This window comes from Lethenteron reissneri, chromosome 15 (genome assembly GCF_015708825.2).
Source record: "Lethenteron reissneri isolate LAM-NWPU_2019-01 chromosome 15, ASM1570882v1, whole genome shotgun sequence".
In the NCBI taxonomy this organism is placed as follows: domain Eukaryota; kingdom Metazoa; phylum Chordata; class Hyperoartia; order Petromyzontiformes; family Petromyzontidae; genus Lethenteron; species Lethenteron reissneri.
In genome coordinates this window covers 10,268,214-10,279,899 of record NC_083793.1, presented here as the reverse complement: position 1 = coordinate 10,279,899, position 11,686 = coordinate 10,268,214, and the positions used below count along the sequence as shown (strand labels likewise).

At 46.0% G+C, this 11,686-nt stretch overlaps 1 protein-coding gene across 1 annotated transcript; it reads left to right on the top strand.

The window, feature by feature from the left end:
* Positions 1–1,789: 1,789 nt before the first annotated feature.
* LOC133342689 (uncharacterized) lies at positions 1,790–10,079 on the top strand. The gene is made up of 2 exons (XM_061552014.1): positions 1,790–2,034; positions 5,291–10,079. Exons 1-2 carry the CDS (start codon positions 1,998–2,000, stop codon positions 6,184–6,186), a joined length of 933 nt encoding a protein of 310 aa, XP_061407998.1. The 5' UTR covers positions 1,790–1,997; the 3' UTR covers positions 6,187–10,079.
* The last annotated feature ends 1,607 nt before the right edge of the window (positions 10,080–11,686 follow it).

Below are 11,686 nucleotides of genomic sequence, written 5' to 3'. Positions count from 1 at the left end.
AAACGAACTTACAGACAATGCTTCTTAAAGTCCCACAATGTACAGTTATAGCTGGCTTCACTGGGACACGATTTGTGCCTCCATCTTGAACTGTGTAATGGCGGACCCCCAGCCTCGTGGCTGAAAGACTGTCAAATCGGAACTTCCTGGTCACGTGACCAAACTCGACCTCAAAACAGGAAATTCCTGTATCCACACACCTCCACTCCTGATGTGGAGAAAAACACCTGCCGTGAAGCAGAACAGCTTGCCGTCAGCTACCAGGAGGACAATGGCCACGGTTCTTGTGGACATGGTATTGCACGTAGCCCCTATGTCAATTTGAAGTTTGTCTGGCTGAAATTTGGAACCCGTGGCCGATTGGTTGCAGTGCGGCCGTCGCCACGACCAACCAGCCACCCAGGTGGGCAGTGTTACAGGTAAAAAGTATGTTCACATTATATAGATGGAAGATCCAGAACCAATTATCCTAGTAGCAATAGCTACATGTGTAATAAAAAAAACTGTCACACTGCTGGTCTCCGTTGCTCTTTATTTAGCTTCTTGCTCGCACCCCACTGGTCCTGACAGCAGATCAGCGTCTCCTCACAAGTGCCTGCACGCACCCCTCGTCAGTCCTTCCGCTCCCCCACTCCGCACACCGCTGGCCGACGGTGTGCCGAAGCTCCTCCAGCCACGTGGCCGATGGCGCGGATCCCCTCCAGCCATCCAACGTGGTCCAGCTTCTTCACTCCAACAACTGACCTGGAGCCCTTCCGGGCTCCCACCTGTATCCCCTTTACCACGTGATCCTGTCTCCTCCCCTTCCGGACCGTCAGATCCGGCCTTCCCATAGCACCCTGCTGGCTCCACCCCCGTTCACCTCGCTTCCGATTGGACCCGAGGTGAACGGCGGGCCCTCCCATATGCCAGTCATTGTGGTTTGAAGCCGGGTTTGGACCCAGGACCAGCTCCAGATATTACTCGCCACTGATGTTCGCACCTTCGGCTGATACGCGAATGTGAAGCACGCATCTTGGCTTTTAGGAGCCCTTTAATGACTTAATTTCTCTTCCGTTGAGCTTTCATTAAACCGTTTAACTTCCCTTACTCAATGTTTGCAGAAACATGTACATTTTGGTATGTGGGTCATGTGGGGGTTATAGCACGTTACACCACACACTGGGCACTTCTGAATATTGTGAGTCTGTTGTAGTTAACACATCTCTTCCACACCGAAAGTAACCACCTTTGATGTAATTTTCATTTTCCCCTTCAGGACAATGGGCTGTAACATGGCTATGACGTAAAGGTGGCCTCTCTCTTTCGTAATGGGGCGGAGAGGTGGCACAATGGGTTTCTTTTTTCTTTCCATGTGCTATAAAACCTGGCGACCTGAGCTATTTTCCCTGCCACGGTGGCAAACACAAACATTTCAATGCAACAATAATATCCCCAATTGAATACTAATAATAATTATCCTTAGATTAACAATAAAACATGTGAGAATATGGAAACACACGATTCTCAATACATCAATCACATGCTGATCGACAAATGTTAAGACATGAGTAAGGCTATGTTGACGAAAACAGTATTACGCAGGGGAGAGATTATGGAAATATATATCGTAGCGTTAATGGTTGTCTTGTAGCTCCGTATAGCACCGATAGGTCTCAAACAGAAACTTTAAACTTGATACAAAAGAGGAAGTTGTGCCGAATGGAAAAAAACATTGGTTAATGATTTCAGTATGTGAGAATTGAAAATAAGCCAAACTCGTCTTCCGCATATAGTCGGATAGCGGCGAAGCAGAATCCCCACTAATTCGTTGGACGACACCTTGATACGTGGAGGACAGCAGAGCTTGGCTATTTGTTGGCGCCGTCTCGCCGCCTGGCTGCTGCCTTCCCGCTCTCTCTGTGGTCCCTCGCGTCTTGAACGACTTCACCAGGTGGAGCGGTGGGAGCGGTGGGAGCGGTGATCACATTCAAGACCCCACCGGCACCGGCAGTGTGATGACACAGAACCGCAACATGGCCGTCAAAAGCAAAGGTTTGTCGTGAACACGTACGGCGCTTTTGTCAATCCACTCCCAGATGAGGGCCTCCCCAATATCGTGCGGGGCGTGGAGGATCTTTGACCATACTTATAAAACTAAACTATTTTTGTTATATTATCCTGCATACCAGGTGAGGTAGTTAACATCTCGCTACCGTGGCACCCACTACGCTGGTTGCTAGAGAAGGTGGGTAAGCTAGTTGTGGGAGCACAGAAGTACGGCACAACAATGGCATTTTCTAAACTCTCCCTCTGCTTCCCGCAAAGTAGTACCGCAGCATGCAGTCAATAGCAGCTTGTTTTATGCATGGTGGTGAGTAATCCAACATTTGGGCTGGCTCCAGCCAGCTTAGCTTCTGAAATCTGGCGCGAACCGGAGCCATGTAACGGATTCACTGCCTTCCAGTCAACAGTCAAAGTGATGTTCTGCTCCAATGAGCGTCGAGGCGATGTTCGCCTCCCGTTGTACAGCTCTGACTGAGTCAGTTGTGGAAGTTACAGATTCCTATGACGGGCGTGATGAGTCTTCCTAAAGGACAACCACTTTTTAATTCCCCACAAAGTGCTACGTATTCTATCGAGGGATGATGGACCGAGTCAAAAGTGACTCGGAATTGTCAACGTTTTGATTGAATAGTAAAAAAAAATGTGTCGTGTTCATGCCACCTCGTTAGTATGGGTTTGCAGTAGCTTTCTGACTCTTTTGCATCATGTTTTAACTCGGTTCATCTTAACGTACACGGATACAGTTTGCAAATGCTGTAATGTCCGAAAATTATAAACCGATAAAACCTCGGCTAACCGGACTAAATGGTGAGCCCTGGGTTCTGCTACTAACAATTCGGCGAGATACTACAATGGTAGAACACCTTGAATCATATAAACATAGCAACACATTAGCAACACTACTGAGCATTGAACACACGTGAACAATGTATGAAAACGATTGTTGATAAGTTTACGTATGGTTTAAACGCTCCATACACATGTAAAAAATACAAGTACTTTTCTTAAAGTGTGTGCTGTACTGTAACTAACAGCTGAGCTGTGTCGATGCTCTCCGTGGCGAAATGTTAACTACCTCGCCTGGTACACAAGAGGTTGTGGGTTCGATCCCGACTGACGCCTCAATATTTGAAATTTTCATGTTCTCCTCGTGGTCGTGTAGATTTTACTCCGGGTCCTCCGGTTTTCCCCTCCACATTTAGAAACATGCGTTTAACTTGCTGCTATAAATTTCCACATACGCCTTACTTGTCAAAATAAAAGTAAACGTTTTAGAATTTTTTGTTTATAGAAGCACAATGGACACAAAACACGAAGTGACACAAAGGAAGAGAGACGGGGTTATCAAGACAGGGAGAGTGACACATTCGTTCTTCTGAAGACGCTGCAGAGGCTGGTGGCCCATGCGCTCCTATTCTCACGTCTTGAACATTGCAGTGCCTCGCTCTCTCGGAGTCCTGCATGAGTGACCTCCTTGTAGACTGCAGTCTGTTCAAAACGCAGCCGCCAGGGCGGTCACTCGCACTGCTGTTTGGGATCATCTTTCATCTTTGCTCCTGAACCTAACAGTGGCTTCCAGTTCAAACCCGCGTTGAGTCTAAGATTTTCCTATATGTGTTCAAGGTTTTAAATGAGGTTGCTCCACCATACGTGCAGGAGTTGATTCGGCCACACACTCCACTGAGATCTCTCAAAGCCACGGATCGTGACCTACTCAGCGTACCGGGAGTGACCACGGGGCTTTGTGTGTACGGCGCCCAGATTCTGGAATTCCCTGCCATTGAAGGTCAGGAATTCGCAGTCGATGGAGATGTTTTAAGTCTCGGCTGAAGACCCCACAGCTTATTAAAAAATTCCACTCTCTCGCTCTAGTTCTCCGACTTTGTTTAGTGTTTCTCTTCCCGGTTGCTTGTCACTCATTGCCCTCCTTTACACAGATGGCGTTCTGGGATCCATTGTTTCAGGGCGCGCCTCGTGTATCTAACGTACTGGACTGCGTTACGATTACACGGGACCGTACACCGCGCGCCACCTGCTGTACACAGCGGGCATCGCATCCCTAGGTGGCGCAAGGATGCTGCGTGGGGGTTTTCATTCTCGAATTAAATACCTGACCTGCTCTGGTAACACGTGATAACCAGCTCGACTGGATCATAATGGGGGTGCTATTTTTTCCTTGTCCCAGGGTACTTTGCTTCTTCTTCCAATTGTGTAATTGATCTGTCTGTCCTCTCTATTTTCCGTGAAGTAGGCCCATTGCCCAAAACATCACCTCGGGGAGTGATTCATCACCTGGATTGCACACACCCCGTCGGGGTGCGAGATGCCCTCACTAGGGGTGCGAGACATGGCCAGATTTTTTTTAGAATGTAAATCATCGAAACACAAACTAAGCACGGGCACGTAAGTACAACTACTGTACTTTGTTTCATCAAACATCTATGTATTTAATAACATAGATTGTTTAACGATTGAGACCCAAAGGGGTGCAAGGCTGCAGTAAAGGTGAAGGACCACTGACTTAGGATCTACTCGTATCCTGTTAAGGCCAGCGGTGTTTTAAGATGTTGTAGCCGATTAATGAGTGTTCATAAATGTGGGAGGAAATCTCAGCACCCGGAGAAAAACGTGCACATGCGAGGGGGCAATAAAACAGGGCACGGGCACCTCCTCGACGCCCACGGGAAGGGAGTTTCACACCATCAGTGCGCTGATCCACCAACCCTCGCTGCTACCTCCACAGCCCCGGACTACAGGCGTGCGCCATATCACCGCCCGGGGTTGCTCGATCACGCTAATGTTGCGAAACTGCCTTCCTGTGAGCATCGACGCAGTACAGAAAAGTGTGCAGTAATATAAATATGTCCCTTGCATATGGAGTAGATTGTTGGCCACTCGCAGGCGTGGGTCTTCTCTGGGTGCCCGCGTTTTTCTCCCCCATGTAGAAGCACTCAGTGATTGGCTGAACATTTAGTCCTGAAAATAGAAGACTGCAGAGCTTGGGCGATTGTTGCCACCGGCTCACCATATGCCAGCCTTCTCGCTTGCCGGTGGTTCATCAGCGACTGCAAGATGCAATTCGCATGAACAGCACTACGTTAAAAAATAAACCGTTTGTAGAACTATACAAAATCATGGCTAAAGTTCACATGGTCACCAATATGGAATTACTCTGCCAGTCCGTGGGTGGCTGCATGGACATTTGTTTGATCTGCCTGAACGCAACCGTGTGTTCTCTGCGCAGATAAATTCAAGGAAGAATTCGACGAAGCTTGCGAGCAGACCTGGAGCGCTTTCCAAGAGTGGGAGAATAAACGGGAGGAGCTCATCGACGTGTTCAACAGATTCGCCGACGGCTTGGACAAACTGGAAACAAACGTGAAAGACGTACAATTGACAGGAGCTCGCGCCCTTATAATCGGTGCTGCGGTGACAACGGTGGGATTCTTAGCTGCTCCGATAGTTGTTGGTGGTGGCTTGGCGCTGAGTGCAGTGGCCGGAGGGCTTGCATTGGGAAGTTATATCGGCAAAGAATTAGCTGAGAAGAGCAGCCTTGAAAAAGTTGACACAATGCTTAAAGCGGAAGAGCAAAGTCTGAGCGATCTAGAGAAATGCCTGAATGGATTGAGTCAATCATGCGAAGGGCTCTCTTCGATAAAACCGAAAAATCGTAGGGTCATTGCGTTTACACAAGCGGAACGTCAGCTCTACAAAGACCTCAACATCACCGCACAAAGTAAACACACGTTCAAGCTTCCGGAAAAAGTTCCGCAAGACAGTGGCAAAGGCAGAGGTGCAGTAGAGGCCATGGCTGGTTTTGCCGATCATTTGGTAAACATCAAAGAGGAAGATATCCTTGAGCTAGAAGACCGCGCAAAACCACTTCTGAAATACCGGTTGCTTCCGGTCGTGTTTGGCGTTATCGCCACTGCATCGCCACGGGATATATGCACTACATACGAAATGAAATTGACCAAGGAAACAAGTCAGAGGTGGCAGAGGGGCTGCGTAACAGGGCATCAGAATTCGAAAAGCAATTACAAGCTTGCAGAAAATTCAAACTCACTTTTGACAAGGAGAATAAAAGAAAAAGTTGTTGCTTTTCGAAGCTGTTCAAATAAGTATTTCAATAATCGGTGAAAGATAAATAATTGTCAATTTACCCCAGGCCTCAATAACACATTTTTACCAGCTAACTTAATTGCTCTTCGGCGGCCATGTTAATGAGCTTAATTGAGTGCAGTCTTTCATCTTTGTCTAGTCCTAAACGCTTGTCGATAATGGAAGTGACAATGAAGTAATAGTTGTCCTGTCCACGGCCGAGCACAAAAACACAGCCACTAACATTTTACTAATTAATTACAAAACAAAAAACGTCAACAGTATTTGTCAATAACAATGCCTTAATATATATAAGACTATTATGGCCCCTCTTCATAGCATATCAACCACATTAGAACATCAAAAGGCTGATGCTCACATCTCCTTAATGAACGGAAAAATAAAGAAGCCGCAGTGCGGGTATGGACCATATTAGTCAATTATTGTAGTCTGCACTCATTCAAGCAAAAGTATACGAATTTTTTTTCATGAAGGCCCTCTCGTGGCTAACAGAGGGCACTTTTCTCCTGAACATATTGCCATACAAAAGATTAGAATAGCATATAGAGAGGCCAGAGATAGAGTGGAGAATAATAGTTGGAGACTGCACTTGTTTTTATACCATAGGGCCTGATGATATTTCTAAAAGTTTTACAAGTAACATTGTGTTTAACTCGAATTTCCCTCAACCTCATCCTTGTCATCCAAACAGATTGTAATCACTCACCATTATCAACATATCAAAAACACTCGTCTGCTTTCCTACCAGAACAGTATGTGAAAATAACGTATACAACAGCACAAAACGGTCGTAATCATCAAATGCCATTTGATTACCTGGAGGAAGGCCTTCTCATAACCATCGCCATCTATCACGGTCTGGTAGACTGGAGTAGACACGTGGCTATATCGAGTGGTAATACTCGATGTGGGTGCAGAAATAATTGTCTCAGTGGCTGAGAAAAAAAAAACACTTGTCTTGAGTCAGAGCACTGAGCCACAGAGTCAGCGCCACTGAGATCCTAGCTTGGATCTGGATACATGAAGCTGCCTGTTAATAAATTGTGGGTCTCACTTGTCCTGTTGTAGTGAGATGACTTTTCACTCCTGGCATTGCTGTTGTTGTATATATAGGCTTTTTTTCCAAAAAATTATATTAATAATAATTCTGCCAATATATATTTTTAAATAATCAATCGCGGTGTCGCTTGGGGCAAAAGGGGGTGATACGAAACCCTCCCCTCACAGCAGATGCCTTTCACACAGGGGCGGTTTCTTCATTAGGGCGATTGGGCGACGCACCACCAATGTCATTCAACCACAGAGTCACGCTAGCCGTCACTGTGCCTCTGGATATAGTCCAATCAGCGTCATGTCACGTTCTGTGGAGTACCGCCTCTTTTTGGGCGATTTTACTCCGGCTGAGAATCGCCCCGAGTGGCCCCATAGACTTACATTCAAAGATGTTTTTTTTCGACCGGGGGGCGCTGCAATGCATTCTCTATGGCTTCCGGGAGGGCTCGCCCTAACGTGCTTACGTCATCATACGTAAGCACGTTTCATCCAACAATATAATTTGTCGCCACCTAGTGGAATCTTTAATAAAAGAAACTTGAGTGGATTGTATTAATAGTGAGTATAGAAACAAACAAGATGTATTGTAAGAGTCACTTTATTTTTCATTAATATTAAAGAAGTGAAGTTGCCTTTACATGCTTAAGCTGTTAATTTATCCATTGCATGGGTGGAGCTTATCCTTATCAATCATCCAGACATTTGCCCCCCCTGAGAGATTTTGCAGGAGCCACCACTGCTTTCACACTCAGGACCAAGCAAGGAAGTAGCCATAAAGATAATAAACAAATAAAAACACCTTGGTACAAAGGAAATAGAGGGGGGGGATTGCTAATGAGATTCTGGGGAAATCTCTACACGACTTCAAAGACCGCCACAAAGCACGTACAAAAAGCAGGCGTCACCATCTTCTTGGTTCTTTCGGTAAACTTAGCGACACGAATAAGTGGACATCATAGACTGCCCACACACTCACTCCGATTAAAAACCAGGCTACAATCTACATTAGTGGGTTATTACTTCTCATATATTATTTTAATCCTAATGTTATTCACCTTATTTTTATTCTTCTTCTTCTATCTATGTGACTGTACCGAAAGAACCAAAGAATGAATTCTGGATGAACATAAACCAAATAATAATTATGAAGTATTAGACCGAGGGTCATCCAGAAGAATAAATACGGCGAAATAGGTCAATCACCCAAAACCAAGATAAAATGTATCCCATAGAGAGAAAGCCTCCCACCCGCCTTTGTCTCCCGGCAGCACGTGATAGTAAATTTGCATACGCACGCAGAGGACATCTCCCCTTAAAAAGAAAATCAAACACCATGAAGGAACTCCAAACCACGATGGAAGTACTGTAAACACTTCTACAAACATACCTTGAGTCACTTACAGAACTACAAAAGTGGTACGGTATCAAGCTATAAGAGGTAAAATAGTATTTTTTCAAACGGTACAAAAGAAACAACTTCAAAGTCCTGCGGCCCTCTCTGAGAGAGACAAAATGTAACTCCCCACCGCGAGGGAAGAGGGGGGAGAACGCAACCGGACAGGGGGACCCCCCCCCCTCCTTCCAGATTATATATTGCAGAGGGTTGGAGGACTAGAAGGACGCACTTGTAGCAATTTGGGACATCTGTTTCCCACGGATGAAAAGAGGGGGACAATAATCAGGCCAGAGTGAGACTTAACAGATGGCTTAATAAATTAGAACACACACACACGTAGAACTTCCCCCACAGCAAAGAACGAAATCAAAGGAAGTTCCAGTCCTTTGTGAGAAGGCGTGCCGAGGGGAGAGAATTCCACATAAAAACAGAGACACGACACACACAATAGAGTGCTGCGATCGGCAGGCTCCGGGAACCTGCCCCCGTGACTGGCACATCGTCAACGAGCTGCATCAGCAGAAGCCACGACCAGCGACAGAAGACAACCGCTAGCGAGCAGACTCCTGGGCATGGCCTCGAGATCAACAATGGGTGTGGTGTTGCGCAGAGAAGAGGGGCGAGGTGATGCTCGGTGCTGAGTTCGGCATGGACCGACAGAGTATCGCTGAAAGTTTTATTCTACATTTATCTTGATGTTTTGAGTCGCTTGCAAAGTCAAGGATTGCGATAAGTTGTATTGTACTAAGCTTTCACAGTTGTTTAAGAGGTGTGCGAATACACTTTACAAGTTTTGAGAGTGAGTGCCAGCTCCCACGGGCAGCTGCAGCTCGAGTTAAACTGACGAGCAACGTCAAGCAATCAACCTCGAGAAAGGGCGGAAAGCACCAAGCATCGACCAAGCCAGCATCGCAGAGAACCAGCTGCACGTGCAATCGTGCACCGCCAGGGAGCATGGAGCAGGAGAGAGCGCGCAGCAGCGCCACCAGCGCCACCGAGCAAGGGTGTTCAGCTGCCAGCGGACAAGCTGCGAGCGCTACGAGCACCTTCAAAGATACGCGTCGTGCCAACTCAGCTCATCCAGCAGGGAAAATAGCCTAACCAGCCGCCCGTGAAGAAGAGGAGAGCGCCGGCGAGAGCGCCGTGGGTTCGACACACACACACACCGACCAGCAACCAGCTGGGAACCAAAACAAGAGTGAGGAACGGCGGCCAGTGGACAAGCTGCGGGTGCTATCCGACGACGGAATCAATGCGCATCGCCGACGGCGAGCGTCATGCCGACTCTCTCTTTCCGTTCAGCAGTGGACAAGCAGCTGCTGCTGTCGCCTCAAAGAGAACAAGCGAGCAAGCTATTCGTATGACAAAGATAAAGATCCCCCGTATAGCCTGAACAGACTGTAGGGGCAAGTGCTGTTAGCGAGCACCTATGAAGGCCGGAACGGTACACGAGGGGGTGGGTGGCCAGCACCACGCCCGACCGCCTTTGTCTCCCTAGTGGCGATGTTTACACACCGCACCAGGTACTCATTTAAGGCTGAGTCGACCTAGGGGATGCCCAGGACCGGTTCAGATAATCGTCACTGGTGTTAGCCGTGAGCGGGAATCGAACCCGGGTCGCCAGGTTCATAGCGCAGCGCGCTAACCGCTACACCACCGCTCCCCACATACACACACTCACACACTACAACGCATCGCCTGGTGTCTGCTTAACGCAAATAATTGACCAAGGAGACAAAACCACCACACACACGTAAACACATACCCGGACTAATAAGAAGAAGACTAATGATAAGAGTGCGTCAACTATTAGCTGATGATAAAGAACATTGCTGCCCATTGAGTTACGTAGATACGGTCGTTTAGAATAATTTGTCGTTTTTTTCGTTAATTGCAAAATCTTACCGATTAATTCATTGACGTATACATTTGCCTTCGGGATATGTTTCTTTATTGCCGTTCGTATGAATATTGTCTCATGCATTTTAAGGACTTTTTCCTATCGCCGTATATGCTCACGTTACTCTGAGGAATTAATCGATTGTTTTGCTACCAGTTTAATAACGTTATCATTGAGGGTTAAATGTACGGATCAATGAGGAGAACATCTCCAGGAGTACTGTGTCGACAATTCCAAGCATAAGAGTTCGCATATTAGTGTTATGTTTTTGTTTATAAATTAAAGTTGCTTAACACAGAAGTGTCTGAGTGGTGCCTTAATAATCTCAATCATGAGAACTGTATGCTGCGGTGAGATTTAAATTCGGAGACCTAACATACACACTAAGACATAATCAGTAAATTTTAAAGCGAGAATAATTGTATTATCCCGATTGATAATACGACCTGAGACAAGGAAGCCAAGCCAATTAGCACAACCGCATACATTAGCATAATCGCATACATTCGCATAATCGCATACATTCGCATAGCCTAACAAATTACGCGCATAATTATATAAATTAGCATATATCGGATATATACTGTATTATCATTTTTCACCCGGCAGATGCAACCCGGTGCCATCATTTGATTGCAATTTGTCCAATTATCATGTAGATTTTACTCTTAGCGATTTTATTCTTTTTGAGCAACTTAATATGAAGGGGTTTGTTTTAAATAGTTGTATCAATAACTGAATATAAATCTGTTTAGGCTTTGTTGATTATTAACGTAGATTTAATGATGCATTTGTTTTGAATTTCAACGAAATATTTTGTTTATTCTGGCTCTAAGCAAAGATTTGTAAAGTGTCTCAATTTCAGTGGCATTTAAACGCCATTTAAGTAAAACTCAAGAGACTTTCCACCCTATTTTGTGACGTCACCGCAGCACAGCCACAGGCGTAGACTTAAAAGAAAGATGACATCATACCCAAGAAACACGCGAGTCAGTCTTCCGGAAGATGTTGGCTGCCATTGACTTGTAATGAACAATATATTTGACAGTCCTCGTCTTATAAACATCATCAATATTGTACATTTACATGTGTAGAGACAGTGCGGGTAGAGAGATAGTGTGCGAGTGGAGAGAGTGCGTGTGTGGAGGCAGTGCAGGTGTAGGAACAGT